Here is a 16,308-nt window from a genome sequence, read left to right as displayed (position 1 = left end):
ATATTTTCATCTAGAGATTATGGCAATTAAAATGTATGAATAAGTTTATAGACACTATCTTGAGGCTCACCACTTAAGAAATGTTTGAAAATGCATCTTTAAAACAACACTTTCCACTCTGTTTTTCAATTGGTTCACATTCTAAGTATTAGTATTCTTTTCCAATCCTTCCTGTATAAATGGCTCGCGTTTCCTGAAATAAACTTAAACTCACATGTTTTTTTTACAGGCATATCTTATGGATTAAATTATCTTTTTGTTTGGTACACTAGACCTCGATAGCAGATGGTATAACTCACTGTAATTAACAATTTGTGTACTTTATGTTGCTGAAAAAGCATTGTGAATAACAAGACTCTGGTGATAAGAATTTGTATTTATTATGCCTTGTTTGTGAAATGACAGACAGACAAAACGTATGTTATTTATACAATAATCTGCTGCATTACTGTATCATAAGTTTTTGTAAAAGACATTAACTAACTGTATGCCAAAATAATATGGGAACCCTGTTTTAACTTTTACATAACTCATAAAATATTCTTAATTTGAAAAACTGAGTGTTTTATCTATCCTACAATTAGATATATCGTAATAGGTGATATAATTACCAGTCTAGAAGCCAAGGTCCAGTCCCTTTCATATTTCCTTCTGTGCCATTCAATAACATCCTTTTAAAATATTTATATGTATAATGACTTTTTCTAGGCACTTGAAACAAATTCCTGCTACAATGTCCATTCTAGATATATCTATGTTGACTGGCTTCTCTCCTGATGTTACTTCACTAAACCGGGTGAGTAGGACAGTTTAATCTAAAACATAGTATGATCCTATAAAAAAAAAAAAAAAAAAATCAAAATATATGTAAAAAGTCTGGGTGATAGACTACTGAGTGTGTCTGGAGGAAATCTCATTCTGAAACCGATTTCATCCAAAATAAATACATTCTCCATTCTTACTTAGTTACATAGTAATCTAGGTTGAAACAAGACTAAATTCTATCAAATTCGACCTGTAACTCATACTTGTCTGCTTTTTATCGAAAAGACGGCAAGAAACCCAATTGTAACCATTTCCAATTATGCCGCAAAATGGGAAAAAAAATTCTTCTTGACTCCATAATGACAATTAGATTTCTCGTTGGATCTACAACCAGCTTACATACATTTCAGTAATATCCTTGAATATTCATTTTATTCAAATAACATCCTAGCCTTTTTTTAAAAATAAATCTGTAGAATCTGATGAGACAACCTCGTTAGGTAGAGAATTACACATTTTTATTCTTCTTACTGTAAAGAACTCTTTCCTCTGCTGTAATTTCTTCTTAAAGCGTGATGTTCGTTATTATTTACAGCTAATGGACGGAGTGGACAAATATATCTCACGGTATGAACTTGACAAAGGAGTCGTGGATAAGAGCAATCTTCTTATCTACCTAAAGGGGGTAAGAATCCCTTCATGTCCTCCTTCCTTTTTACACTATTTCTACATTTAATGCTACATAGCATTATACTTAAATTATTATATTTCATTCATTATATTCTTAATGTGAAATAACCTTAACCTCATCATGGAGCAAGGCGTGATAAATGCCTCTAGCAGTAAGTGGGAAAAAAACTTAGTACTTCTTACTCTGTTCCTATGTTACAAAACCTTTTGTAAAGTTATCCTCAGTTTATCCAGATCCAGCCTGTAATATTAAAGGGATACTATAGTGCCAGGAAAACAAAGCCGTTTTCCTGGCACTATTGGGTAACAGGTCTCCCCATCCTTTGCAACCCCCTTCCGTGGGGCTGAAGGGGTTAAAAGTCCTTCAGTCACTTACTTGAATCCAGCACTGACGTGCCTTGGCGCTGCATCAGTCTCCGCCCATGTTCCTCCCGCACCGACGTCAGCCGACGGGGGAGACCTAATGCGCATGCGCGACAATGGCCGCAGGCGCATTAGACCTGCCCATAAAAAAGCATTATTCAATGCTTTTCTATGGAGAAAATCCGACACTGGAGGTCCGTGTGGACGTCCAGCGTCAGATAACGGACCAAAAGTCCGTTTGGATTCTGGAAGCCCTCTAGTGGCTGTCTGTTAGACAGTCACAGAGGGCAGACTTAGAGCTGCAATGTAAACATTCCAATTCTATGGAACTGCAAACCTTTATATTGCAGCACTAAGTGCAAAAGGGTCACAGCACCCAGACTACTTCAATTAGTTGCAGTGATCTGGGTGCCTACAGTGTCCCTTTAAGGTATATTTATTTATCCAACGCCCAACTTAACAATATCTCCGACAGCTTATTTGTACTTGGATATCTGTTTTTAACAGCCTATGATGCATTCCTTCTTCACTTTTCTACTAATTCCCTTGCTAGGAGTGGATTAATGTAAGGACTATTATACCGGAAGCTCCATGTAGACATATTACAATAGGTCCAAACTGACCAACTTTTTTTTCAATGTAAGTATTTAAATATTTTAGCTATATTTGTAAAATGCTTCTCAATGCCATATTCATAACGTGTGGTCTGGGAGACACAGGTCTCCACTAAGGTCTTGCTGAGCATCTTGGGAAACACTATCCATAACACATAAAAAGCTTCCTTGTCTGTGACTCTTCCTATTTGTGAAGATGTAAATTATGTAAATTAATTGCCAGTTTTATAAATACATGAGCATAGATAGGTATGTGTCTGTAGAGTCTGGTTGCAGCTATAGGTCCCGCCTATGATCTTTTAAGCTCAGAACATGGGAATGACAGGGGAAAATATTTCCAAATATGAATAACTAACAAACAAGGACTGAAATCTTCATCAGTCTCTTTCTAATGTTGCCATATAACCTGTCTGGTGTGTTGATAATCTGTAGAAGGCCTCTGAATCATACCAATTTAAGCGGAACAGTCCCAATTTTTGGGTTCTGTCCCGCCGTTCCGACTTAGTTCCCTATTGTCCTGCTTTAGATGCATTTGCGCTACGTTCAGGGCACTAGCAACCTGCAGAGAGCACTGAAGCAGTCCTCCCGGCAGGGTTTGCCCTCATTGAACTGGCCTGAATGATGGATAGGCAGCCAGTATGCATTCATGCCAATAATTCGGGCGGACCCTGTCCCTTTGGGGCTTTGCGGTGAAGACAGTGATCATGTGACTGGCCCTGCCTCTTTCACCCACATGCATCCCTATTCTCTGGACTCTGGAGTAGGGAGGTATGTATATAGTGCCCATCACTCCCCTACACATCTGTCATCTCAAATAAATGTTTTAAAGTACTTTCCCATTCTATATCACATGTAATGACCTTATTTTCCCTGGCAGTAACCTCTCTTGGTTCTATCCCTGCATCTCTGTGTTGTATCCCTACATCAGTATGCTCTATCCCTAATAACCCGCCCTCTATCCCTACCTCAATGTTATATAACTATCATTCTAGGCTCTATCCAAATCACTCCATGTTTTATCTCTACCTCTCTTTATGTGATATTTCTATGTCTATCTCTACCAATCCATGTTATATCCCTACCACTCTGTATGTGTTATGCCTAAGTCTATCACTACCTTTCTGTGTTCTATCCCTGCCTCTACAGAAGTAGTCCCAGAAGATTGGAAGTTAGCGAATGTTGTGCCCGTTCACAAGAAAAGTAGTTGGGAGGAGTCAGGCAATTATAGGCCAGTAAGACTTACTTCAGTAGTGGGGAAAAAAAAGGAGTAGACTATATTTAAAAGAAGAAAAACTACCACACCAAGAGGAATTTGTCTTAAATTAGAAGGTTTAAAAATTATTTTAGGAAGGATTACTTCACAGAGATGGTAGTGGATGCATGGATTAGCTTTCCAGCTGAAGTGCTAGAGGTTAACACAGTGAAGGAGTTTAAACATGCATGGGATAGGCATAAGGCCATCCTAACTATAAGATAAGGCCATTTTTTAAAAAAATTGGGCAGACTAGATGGGCCGAATGGTTCTTAACTGCCGTCACATTCTATGTTTCTCTCTGTGTTTTATCTCTACCTCTCTGTACGTGTTATTTCTATGTCTATCTTTAACTCTCTGTATGTGTTATTTCAATGTCTATCTCTTCCTCTCTGTATGTGTTATTTCTATGTCTATCTCTACCTCTCTGTATGTGTTATTTCTATGTCTATCTCTAACTCTCTCTATGTGTTATTTCTATGTCTATCTCTAACTCTCTGTATGTGTTATTTCTATGTCTATCTCTAACTCTCTGTATGTGTTATTTCTATGTCTATCTCTACCTCTCTGTACGTGTTATTTCTATGTCTATCTCTACCTCTCTGTATGTGTGATTTCTATGTCTATCTCTACCTCTCTGTATGTGTTATTTCTATGTCTATCTTTAACTCTCTGTATGTGTTATTTCTATGTCTATCTCTACCTCTCTGTATGTGTTATTTCTATGTCTATCTCTACCTCTCTGTATGTGTTATTTCTATGTCTATCTTTAACTCTCTGTATGTGTTATTTCTATGTCTATCTCTACCTCTCTGTATGTGCTATTTCTATGTCTATCTTTAACTCTCTGTATGTGTTATTTCAATGTCTATCTCTACCTCTCTGTATGTGTTATTTCAATGTCTATTTCTACCTCTCTGTGTTCTCTCCAACCAGGTCTCACACACGGAGAATACTTGCATTAAGATTAGACTCTTTCAACAATTTAAAGTTGGACTTATCCAGCCTGGGTCTGTTACTCTGTATGACTACTACAATCCCAGTAAGTAACCCTATAGAGAGCTGTATGATATTCACCTCACAGAGTGCTTTAGCTGTTGACACGAGTCTGTTTCACCCTCTCCTATCACCTTACAGAAAGTCGTTGCACTAAGTTCTACCATGTTGATGAAGACAGCAAACTCTTTGGGAAGATCTGTAAGGGCGACGAGTGCCGCTGTGCTGAGGGTAAGGCAGAGTTTAGTGTAGTTAAACATGTAAAGATAAATAAGATTGGAATTTGTTTTGTGTGGGAAAAATGGAATGATACAGGTAATATGTAGTTATTGGAGGGGTCATACGGAGAGGCTTCGTGAAGATTTATAGGGAAAAATGTATATCTATGCACACACTGTATATGTATGTATATTATCTCAGTGATTGAGACGATAGCCAATAATGACATGTACTTCATAAAAGGAAATTTGGTTGAGATAACATGATATTTGAGTTTGCCTGTTTAAGAGATTCCACCTAGGAAAGAGTTAGTCTGGAAGGAGTGATTAGTTTAAGGGAGAGGTATGAGAGATCAATAGACCCACTCAATGTATCCTGATTTGCCATCCAAGTGGGTATAAATAGTAAAAAAAAAAATATTTAGTTTCATCCGAGCAGACTTTCATCCATTTGTTTATTTTGTTCTGGACAAAATGCACCCGTTCTTTTCGTTTTTGTAATTTGTCCACTCTAGGCCCCAGGGCTCGTGTCCTGCAGGAACGCGTGGGAAAGGCATTCCTGCACTTATGTTTGAGCTGGAACGCTGTTCCCGCTGTTGCTGCAGGACTCATGCCGCCCCAAATGCCTCCCCTCCCCCCCCTGTCATGAGGGGCCCAAGAGGTGGCCTAATGGCCAGCTGATGGACTCCCCCGGTGGGCGCCTGTCACACGCGGCGAGGGAGCGGTGTCCTCTCTGCTCCCTCTCGCCGCGCGCCGTTTGCTGATGCTGGGAGCTGGAAAATGACGTCATATTCCGGCTCCCAGCATCAGCAGACAGCCTGCGCGGCACAAGGGAGCAGAGAGGACACAGCTCCCTCGCCGCGTGTGATATGGAGACAGAAGCCCGCCCCACTGGACCCCAGGAACACGTCCATGCCAGCTCTCCAGGTAGGGAGGCTGGGTGGAAATGCTTTAGTTAAAAAAAAAAAATTCTGTGTGTGTGTGTCTGAGTATGTGTGTGTGTGTCTGTGAATGTGTGTGTCTGTCTGTGAGTGTGTGTGTCTGTGAGTGTATGTGCGTGTGTTTGTGAATGTGTGTGTGTGTATGTGAATGTGTGTCTGTAAATGTATGTGTGAGTGTATGTGTGTCTGTCTGTGAATGTATGTGTGTGTCTGTGAGTGTGTGTCTGTGAATGTATGTGTGTGTCTGTGAGTGTGTGTCTGTGAATGTATGTGTGTCTGTAAGTGTATGTGTGTGTGTCTGTGAATGTGAGTGTATGTGTGTCTGTGAGTGCATGTCTGAGTATGTGTTTCTCTGTAAGTGTGTGTCTGAGTGTATGTATGTCTGTGAGTGTGTGTGTCTTTGAGTGTGTGTGTGTCTGTGAATGTGTGTGTGTGTGTGTCTGAGTATGTGTTTGTCTGTGAGTGTGTGTGTCTGTGAGTGTGTGTCTGAGTGTATGTATGTGTGGCTGAGTGTGTGTGTGTCTGTGAGTGTGTGTGTCTGATTGTAAGTGTATGTGTGTGTGTGTCTGTTAGTGTGTGTGTCTGTGAATGCATGTGTGTGTGTGTCTCTGTGAATGTATGTGTGTGTGAGTGTCAGTGTGTGTCCACGCGTATTTGTATGTGTGTGCATATATATATATAGTTAATACAATGTTAAGCAAAAATCTGCACACCAGTCAAGCCATAAGACTTGCTTTTCCCACAGAAATCCCAAAACTGCAGCGATGTTGCAACCGCAAAGGATTCTGGGTGGGCATATGCAAATTAGTTTAACAAAGAATCCCATTTTTGCCTCATTCCATTTTAAACATGGATTCCTTTTAATCTGTGTTTGCAGTATACAACTGCTTGGAACACAATTTAGGAAAAGATGCAAAACCAGTGAACCACTCATGGACAGCTGTTTCGTTGTTAATGCAACTCATCAGCATGAGGTTGGTTACTGTTTTGCTTATTGAGGCTTGGTAGTGCTTGGGAAGCAAAATCCAAATAGGTTATGGTGGGGAAAAATTGTGATTGAAAACCCCTTCCACCTGAAGTCTGTGGATAGTTAATATATATACACACATGAATACACGAGTGTATATTATTATTTTTTTGGGGGGGAGAGGGAATCTTGGGAGAGTTCCCACACTTTATTCCCCAGGACTTGACCCCTGCTAGGCCCCACTCATTTGAGGCAGGTGAGGGCCCTAAATAATAAAGTGGGGGTTACCTATTGTCCCCCACCCACCAAACGTTAAAAACAAAAAAGGACCCGACTGTAAAAAAAAAAAAAAAATGCTGAAAATAAAAATCCAGATGAAAAAATAATAAATCTTGCAGGGCGGAGATTTAAAAGCTTTCCCACATTTCCCAATTTGCTCTGACAGATAAATCTTAAGACTTACCGCCCTGCAATCTCTGTGTGGAGCTCTCGTGGGGTGAACATGGCTTATTATTTCATCAAAAGTGGGGAATTATTTTTATTAATAATGCCCACCCACAATGACAATAACAATAGATTTTCCCTCAATTTATTATTTAGGGCCCTCACCTGCCACCAATGGGTCCATCTCCCACTTTATTATATGGGACTCCATTGCTTTATTAAATGGGACTCCACCTGCTGCCAATAGGTGGGATCTTGTGGGGACAATGGGTAACCCCTCATTTTATTATTTAGCGCCCTCACCTGCTGACAATGAGTTAGAGCAGGTGGATGCTGTGTTCCCCTGTTATTATTTTTACTTGCCCCCACCTGTGACAATGGGTAGGGGCAGGAGGAGTACACTAGGTCCCTTCTTTTTACCTTAATGATCCCCACTCAGGGCACATGGTTGGGGACACTAGGTCCCCAATTAATATTTAAATAGGTACCTCACAATGGAGGCATGAGGAACCTGTGCCAGGTCCTATTTATTGAATTGGCAATAGAAATAGCAACTTCGCTCTATGACAGCGTACAGGCACAGGGTGCTCGCTGTTTAGTAGAAATGCGCACAGTGGGCAGGCACGGACAGGAGGGAGGACTTAATCCCCCTTTTACTAACATGGGGTCATATTGACCTGTATAGTGTAAAAGGGGGGAACATGGGTGAATTTAGGAAGCAGCTGAGCACAGCTCCTGTTTTTATTTTTAGATATTAAAAGGAGGGAGCTGTGAGCTGGTAGTTCCCTCATTGTACTAAACTAAATGAATGAAGAATGAACTGCAGGATAAAATTTTGTCCAACAAGCAATTCAGTCTTCGATTTATTTGTTGTAATATCTATTTGTTAATTTGTCTATCGTACATATCTATAGATAACCATTTTGGCTTTGAATTTGAAATTCCCTTTGAATTCCTGACAGTTCTCACTTTAGTAAATAATTGTGTAAATGTATATCTTTTAGAAGCACTGTTACTGTGCTGCTTGAGATATCAACAGCCTCCACTACAATTAACGCGTTAATGCCATCAGGGCGTGCTATGCCCAGTGGTGTATCCTGGTTTTGTGCTGCCCTAGGCAGGACAAAACTCAGGCGCCACCCCACCCTTCCCCCCTGCCCTGCCTTCTAAATACACACACACACACACACACACACACACATTCACTGACAGATACGCAAACACTAGGTAACATACATAAACACTCACTAACAAACACACACACACTAACAGACACACACACTCTCACTAACAGACACACACTCACTGACACACACACACACTAACAGACAAACACACACTAACAGACACACACTCACTAACAGACACACACACTCGCACTAACAGACAAACACACACACTAACAGACAAACACACACACTAACAGACACACACACACACTCACTAACAGACACACACACACACTAACAGACACACACTCACTCACTGACACACACAGACACACACACTAACATACACACTAACATATACACTAACAGACACACACACGCACAAACAGACACAAACACGCACACACAGACACACACTAACAGACACACACTTACTCACATTAACACACTCACTTTTTAAAAATGTAACCTCCCCAGCCTCCTTACCTTTGGGAATGCTGGGGTGGGTTCTCCCTCTCCCTGGGGTCTAGTGGGGCTGCTGGGTGGGCGGCGCTGGTGAGGGAGCACTTGCCCCTGCGCGCTCTGCTCAGCTCCCTCGCGAGCCGCAGAGTGATGCCGGGAGCCGGAATATGATGTAATATTCCAGCTCCCAGCAGCACTCTGCGGCGAGGCTAACAAGGCATTTGGGGGCGTTTCTTTTGCCTGCCCCCTGGAAAATGCCACCCAAGGCAAATGCATTGTTTGCCTCGCGACTAATACGTCCCTGGCTATGCCAGCCTACAAAAGCAATAGATCTCGCCTTCCTGGGGGCCAAGATGCTTACTATAATCCCACTCAGGGGTTTTACCTGACAATTGAGGCAGTCCCCCTGATACAAATCTGTACCATCCATGCCATGTGATTGTGATAACATCACAGCCTGCAGTGGATTGTCTGGGCTGTCAGGCAGTTCCCCAAACATGTAAATAATAATAAAACAATAGATTATGTCTAAATACACACTAAGAATAGCAATATATACATATGTGTGTGTGGGTGTGGGTGCGGGTGTGTGTATATGTGTGTATATATGTATATGTGTGTATGTATGTATGTGTGTATATATGTATGTGTGTGTGTATATATATGTGTGTGTGTGTGTGTATATGTATATATGTGTATATATTCACATATATACACACACACACACACACACACACACAGTCATGGAAAAAAGCAAGTACACCATCTTTGAATTCTATGGATTTACATATCAGGACATAATAACAATCATCTGTTCATTAGCAGGTCTTAAAAAGAAGTAAATGCAACCTCAGATGAAAACCAACACATGACAGATTACATAGTTTCATGATTTATTTAACAAAAATAAAACAAAAATGGCGAAGCCATGTGTGAAAGTACATCCTTACCTCTTCCATGGGAATTAAGAAACTAAGCAGCAGGCGGGTGCCGCAAATAAAGGCCCTTGATTAATTGTTCATCAGCAGGTGTGCCCACTTCTATCAAAGCCAAAGTTTTAGCAGTTTGCTGGTCTGGAGCATTCAGGTGTGCGTTAACACAGTGCCAAAGAAGAAAGACATCCGCATTGATCTTAAAAAAGCATCAAATAGCAAATTTAAATGTGTAGAAACGGAAAAGGGGAAGCTCTTTGTTTGACTCTTTTATTTTCCAAAACTCCATGAAACCTGTACATGGGGGCATCATTGTAGTTTTTATACATTACTGCATACAAATACATATTTTTTTATTGAAGTAAAAACTGACAGTATTATTACATTCACAGCTGTCAATCAAACAGCCACTAGTGGCACTTCCTGGATGCTAATGGACTCTAGGCACCCTAAGTGATGCTGGGCGTCCTCATGCTCTGCATGAGGACATCCAGCATCAGGGAAATCCCCAAAGAAAAGCATTGAGGCAATGTTTTCCTATAGGGAGGGCCTAATGCAATGTGCGTGTGCATTAGGCTCACACATCAGAAAACGGCAGAGGAGCAGTTGGAGCACCAACCCAACACTGAGGGACATTGACGTTGGAATAGGGTAAGTAGATAAAGGGTTTTTTAATGCTTTACATGACGACTGGGCCGCAAGGGAGGTGGGGACCAGAAGGCACTATAGAGTCAGGAATACAGATTTGTATTCCTAACACTATAGAATCCCTTTAAAGGTTATGGATAATGAATAGTAGCGCTAGTGAGTCAGCTGGGTTGTTTTTTGCTTGTTTTCATGAGCCAGAACTTATTATATCCAAAGATAGTCTAAAAGACAATTGAACTGTCTGACAGTTAGAATTCTGAACAAGGTACCTGGGTACTTCTTACTACTGTTTTAATGGACCTATTGAATATATGACGTCTGACCTCTCTCCCTCTGGGCTGTAGGTAATTGTGTTAAGCAGCAGAAGGTGACAGAGGAGATCACAGCTCTTTACCGATACGAACAAGCATGTGCTGTTGGTGTGGACTATGGTAACTGCTTTTCTTTTGAGTAGATATATTGTATTATTATAATGGATAATTTGACTGTTTGCTTGTATACACTCAACTAGAGAATTATTATGAAGTAAGTGATGACATTTGTTTCAAAGATATTAATTTACACACATTCATGCTATCTCAAGCAGTGCAGGATTATTCTAAAATCATAACGAACATAGCTGTCAAAAACTCACAAGGAATACAAAATGCTATTATTTAACATATTACATTAGCTGTTTTGTGCCCACACATGGATCAATAATGGATCAATAAGGATGGATCAATAATGTAAGCTGCGTACTTGGAAACATTCTGTTAAAATGTATGTATGCTTAACAAAGTATGGTGTATCTCTCATGAAGTAATCCTCCAGAGACAGCTGTAATAAATGACGGCGATAGGACCAGCCATTCTTAAAGTCAGGGCTGCACAACAGGTAGATCCCCCGATGTTTTAGAACTACAACTCCCATTATGCTTTGCATGCATCTAGAATGCATTTAGAATGAGAGTTGAGGTTCTAAAACATCTGGGGATCTACCTGTTGGGCAGCCCTGCTTAAAGTGATAATTTATTCCCAGCTCTTTAAACTCATAGTATTACGTTAAGGATTATGTTGCACTGAATCTTTTTAATATTTTGATAATTTTTGTCAGAAATGTACTGTGAAGAAACTACCCTCTTATCCGGTATTTCTTCATGTTTCCCTTTGTGTAACAGCATTCGTCTATTTTTTACAATTCGTACGGTAGAAATTCAACATGTATAAAAACGAACACAAACTACCGAACACCGGACCACCCTGCTATGTAATTAAGTGGTATTTTACCTCCCAGGTCGACACTGGCCATCCGTACGAAAACGCACAAATTCTTTGTTCCAGTTACTAGGTGGCCGCCATTTCGGGACTTTTACACGTGTTCGCGGCCATCTTAGTTCATGAACAGTGGTGATTTGCCGTCGAGTGTCTGGAACTAAAATCGGACACTCGAGCAGGCGAACACCGCTGAGACCTCCATAACACCAGGAATTCGTGCAAAAACTACCGAACACCATGCTGTTCAGTAGAAAGACTAAATAGCTTATGGGGATTCTAGCGACCATCAAGAAATGCACGGATGGCAAGATTTTCGTGCCTTTTCACCACACGAATGAGGACCGACCACAAGGCCAAAACTTATGGAACTATTTTGAGCTAGTGTGCCTGTGCGGTCGGTCAAAACTTTAAAGCCCCATAACTCCTGAACCCCTTAACCGAATGGGCTGATTTTTATGTATGTTGTTCCCCCAGATTGGGGCTATCTGGGGATACTGGATTTATGGATGTACCCCAAGCATTTGGGGTACATCCAACACTCGGGTAAAAATGTGTGTGTGATGTGTTAACTAGTTATCTGAGGGGAGGAAATGTGTGGGATGTACCATGTTTGTAATTGGTTACTGTCTTAATTATGTAGGTTCCTCCCTTGCATGGGCAGAACCTACATGTTGTATCCTGATTCTTGACTTCGACTGTTATTTGGAATTTGTATGCTTTACCAAGGGAATTATCTGGTAAAGCTATTGCTATTTCGTACAGATTTCGTCTATTGCATCTACCGAATGGAGAGCTATATATACTAGGCTCTAACGGTTCAGGAGGAAACTACCGAATGAGGTTTAAATACACTTGATTTCCTTACATGTACCAGTGTAATTTTATTAGATGTTTTACATATTTTTTAGCCCCTCATCCTCTTGCTATGGAGTCCACCCTCTAATATCGGCACTTGAACTTCTTCAGCTTCATCTGAAGAAGCCTTTTTCTCATTTTGCATTACTAGTCACATGTGCTTTCCAGCGCTGGTTCATGTCTTCGCTTCTGCATTCCATAGAATTGGAACCCTTAATTCTAACCATCCTTAGACTCTTATATACACGAAACACAGAACATTTTGGTAAATTAGGCATTTGGTCATTAAAGTATATGTAATACATCTCATGCACATAGTTACATAGTTACATAGTTACATAGTTAGATAGCTGAAAAGAGACTTGCGTCCATCAAGTTCAGCCTTCCTCACACCTGTTTTTTGCTGTTGATCCAAAAGAAAAAAAAAAAAAGAAAAAAAAAACCCCAGTTTGAAGCACAATTTTGCAACAAGCTAGGACAAAAAATTTCTTCTTGACCCCAGAATGGCAGTCAGATTTATCCTTGAATCAAGCAGTTATTACCCTACATTGAAAGATTATATCCTTGAATATTCTGTCTTTGCAAGTATGCATCTAGTAGCTGTTTGAACACATACAAAAAGGTCCACATTGTTGGAGTATAGATTATTCTAACGTCGTTGAGAAGAAAAAATATCAAACTTATAATTTATAAAACTATAGAAAAAACACGATGGGGAAAAAGTCCAAATATCAGAAAATGCTGAAATAGTTTCTTAAAGTTACTAAAAAAAACACACCAATAATTAATTCTAATATATTACTCTTTCTGGAGAATGTGAAACATGAGAAGAACCTCCAGTCAGAAAGTAGAATATCTAGCCAAGTCAAAGAAGTATCGCAAATAAATCCCACAAACATAATTCCATCACAACACCCTTCCGTTCATAACAGGGACGTTTTTGACACAAAGATCCTAGAGGATCTTACCAACAGGTTCAATCCAGTGTGTGAGTTGTATAGCCAAGGAAAGAGAAGGAGAATAAGTTGCCTGACAACAGAAACATAGATTATGATTAATTTAGAGAAGAAAGATTACAAATCTATTTCTAATGTTATTTATCTTCACAGAAAACTTTGATTTTTCATAAAAATCTGAAATGTAATCCCAAATATTTGGAGATCCTCAAAAATGTGTGAGAAAAGAGTCTAAATATGTTTTTATAAAGAAAGAAAAAGGATATAATAATATCATTAATTACAATATAGATCCCCTTCAGAGATTTATACTAAAATCAACAAATCATTTTGAAGTGGTCAGTAGAATGCTCATTAGAGATTTTGAGAAATTGGGTAAGAGTTTTAACAAAAAAAGCAGTTGTGATGTCCACTAAATACTATCTTGAAGCAGCTTACAGGTTGTTTGAAGATCATCACATATATGCATGACTACAAATTGATCTGAAGATGGTTTTAACAAAGATTTAAAATGTTTAACTGATGCAAAAAAGGGTATAAAAGTTATAATATCTATTACTTCCTATTTTTAGAATTTCCCAAGATACCAACTTTTTCTTTATTGCCCAAGTTACACAAATCTAAAGAGAAACCACCCAGAGGGCTGATAATTAGTGGAATTGATTCCCTTACTTCAAACTATCATAATTTATAGATTGTTATTTTCCAAAAATACATAAAGATTATCTACTTGAAAGATACCAAGCACCTTATTCAAGAACCAGTCAATAGAATGGAAGGGAAATATTATGTGAGCAACTTTAGATGTTACCTCTTTAAACACTATTATTGATACTAAACTAGGGATAGAGGCAGTGAAAGCAAGTCATGAAATGGATAAAGATATTGATCCCTTTTTAGTGAATTTTTACTCTATCAAGTCTAGCAATTTTATCTTTACGCACATTTTTTCTAGTATTAATGAAAAAAAAATTCTACAAATAATAGGTAATTCAATGGGCACCATGTTCGCTCCAAGTTACACTGTTATTTTTATGGATTACTGGGAAAGATCCAGTATATGGAATAATAATCCATATGGTGCGAACTTGATGCTTTGGAGATGATACATTTATGACATTTTAATAGTTTGGCATTGTCCTGTAAATATTTTAAATAATTGTATTGATCATATTGACTAAATACATAAAATATAGGCATGTCACATATCTCCAGATAGCTGGGATCTGAGCGCACAAAACTACCGAATAGCGCTCAGATCCTATTCACACAGTTAAATTGCAATGGAACCAAAGTCTTTAATCGCACAAATAGGCTCCATGGCATAGCTATCTGGGTTAACACATATTCACATAGAACAAAATACTGAATGAACGGCTGTTCGGCTACATCCCCACGAATAGGAACCGGGAGACGGACGGCTCAGCGGTGTTCGTGCAAATAAGTGTCCGTTTTTAGTTCCATAGAATCTTTGCCGAACACCGCTGGTCTGTCGCACGATTAAAATTGCCGCCGCCTCGTGGTCGGCAACCGAACAAAGACCACCCTGGATTTGTCAATTAAGCTGCAGTTAACCGCAGCTTCAGGGGGGTAAATTGACGGCACACTCCAGCTCCCAGGTGGTCGCGCATTCGTTAGTTTGTTCGGTAGATAAAATCTACCAAACACCCCGGCAGAAAAGGCACGAATAAGCCTTTCTGCAGGGAAAATAAGCCTTTTTTAAATATGGTCCATAGTCCAAAGGCAGCAGGCGGGCAACCAGGCTCCTCCAATGCAATGTGGCGAGATTGGTCTCGTCACAGTTTTTTTAGAAACAGTAGTTTTTAAAATTGGCAACACGAAGATGAATTAATTTCTTCGAAATAGACAGAATTACGGACAAATAAAAAAAAAAGTTTTTAATATGCTTTTAATACCCAATTTTATTTAAAAGCATTTGCTATTCACTAGTAGTGATGTCGCAAACATAAAATGTTTGCTTCGCGAATGGCGAACGCGAACTTCCGCAAACGTTCGCGAACCAGCGAACCGGGCGAACCGCCATAGACTTCAATGGGCAGGCGAATTTTAAAACCCACAGGGACTCTTTCTGGCCACAATAGTGATGGAAAAGTTGTTTCAAGGGGACTAACACCTGGACTGTGGCATGCCGGAGGGGGATCCATGGCAAAACTCCCATGGAAAATTACATAGTTAATGCAGAGTCTGGTTTTAATCCATAAAGGGCATAAATCACCTAACATTCCTAAATCACAATGGATATGGATTGACACCTGACATATGACATATTGACACCTTGACATATGGATTGAAACCTGTCCTCAGAGACCCTGATACACACTGACACAGAGCAGAATAGGGACTGTTCCCCCTACATAGGGTCACTTGGCAGATTTGGATTGACACCTATCCTCAGAGACCCTGATAACACTGACACAGAGCAGAATAGGGACTGTTCCCCCTACAAGTGACCCTAAGGTCTCTATTCTGCTCTGTGTCAGTGTGTATCAGGGTCCCTGAGGACAGGTGTTAATCCATATCTGCCAAGTGACCCTATGTAGGGGGAACAGTCCCTATTCTGCTCTGTGTCAGTGTGTATCAGGGTCTCTGAGGACAGGTGTCAATCCATATCTGCCAAGTGACCCTATGTAGGGGGAACAGTCCCTATTCTGCTCTGTGTCAGTGTGTATCAGGGTCTCTGAGGACAGGTGTCAATCCATATCTGCCAAGTGACCCTTTGTAGGGGGAACAGTCCCTATTCTGCTCTGTGTCAGTGTGTA

At 40.0% G+C, this 16,308-nt stretch overlaps 1 protein-coding gene across 1 annotated transcript in view; it reads left to right on the top strand.

The window, feature by feature from the left end:
* The window catches only part of LOC134603562 (A.superbus venom factor 1-like), a 241,885-nt gene that overhangs the window by 211,154 nt on the left and 14,423 nt on the right, over positions 1-16,308 (top strand). Inside the window, exons 34-38 of the mRNA XM_063449655.1 lie at positions 709-796; positions 1,361-1,450; positions 4,621-4,726; positions 4,822-4,911; positions 10,806-10,892. Of these exons, the coding sequence (XP_063305725.1) occupies positions 709-796; positions 1,361-1,450; positions 4,621-4,726; positions 4,822-4,911; positions 10,806-10,892 (461 nt within the window). The remainder of the gene's footprint in view (positions 1-708; positions 797-1,360; positions 1,451-4,620; positions 4,727-4,821; positions 4,912-10,805; positions 10,893-16,308) is intronic.

This window comes from Pelobates fuscus, chromosome 3 (genome assembly GCF_036172605.1).
Source record: "Pelobates fuscus isolate aPelFus1 chromosome 3, aPelFus1.pri, whole genome shotgun sequence".
Lineage (NCBI taxonomy): Eukaryota > Metazoa > Chordata > Amphibia > Anura > Pelobatidae > Pelobates > Pelobates fuscus.
Note: the sequence above shows the minus strand (reverse complement) of the source record. Positions and strands in the feature narration are given on the sequence as shown.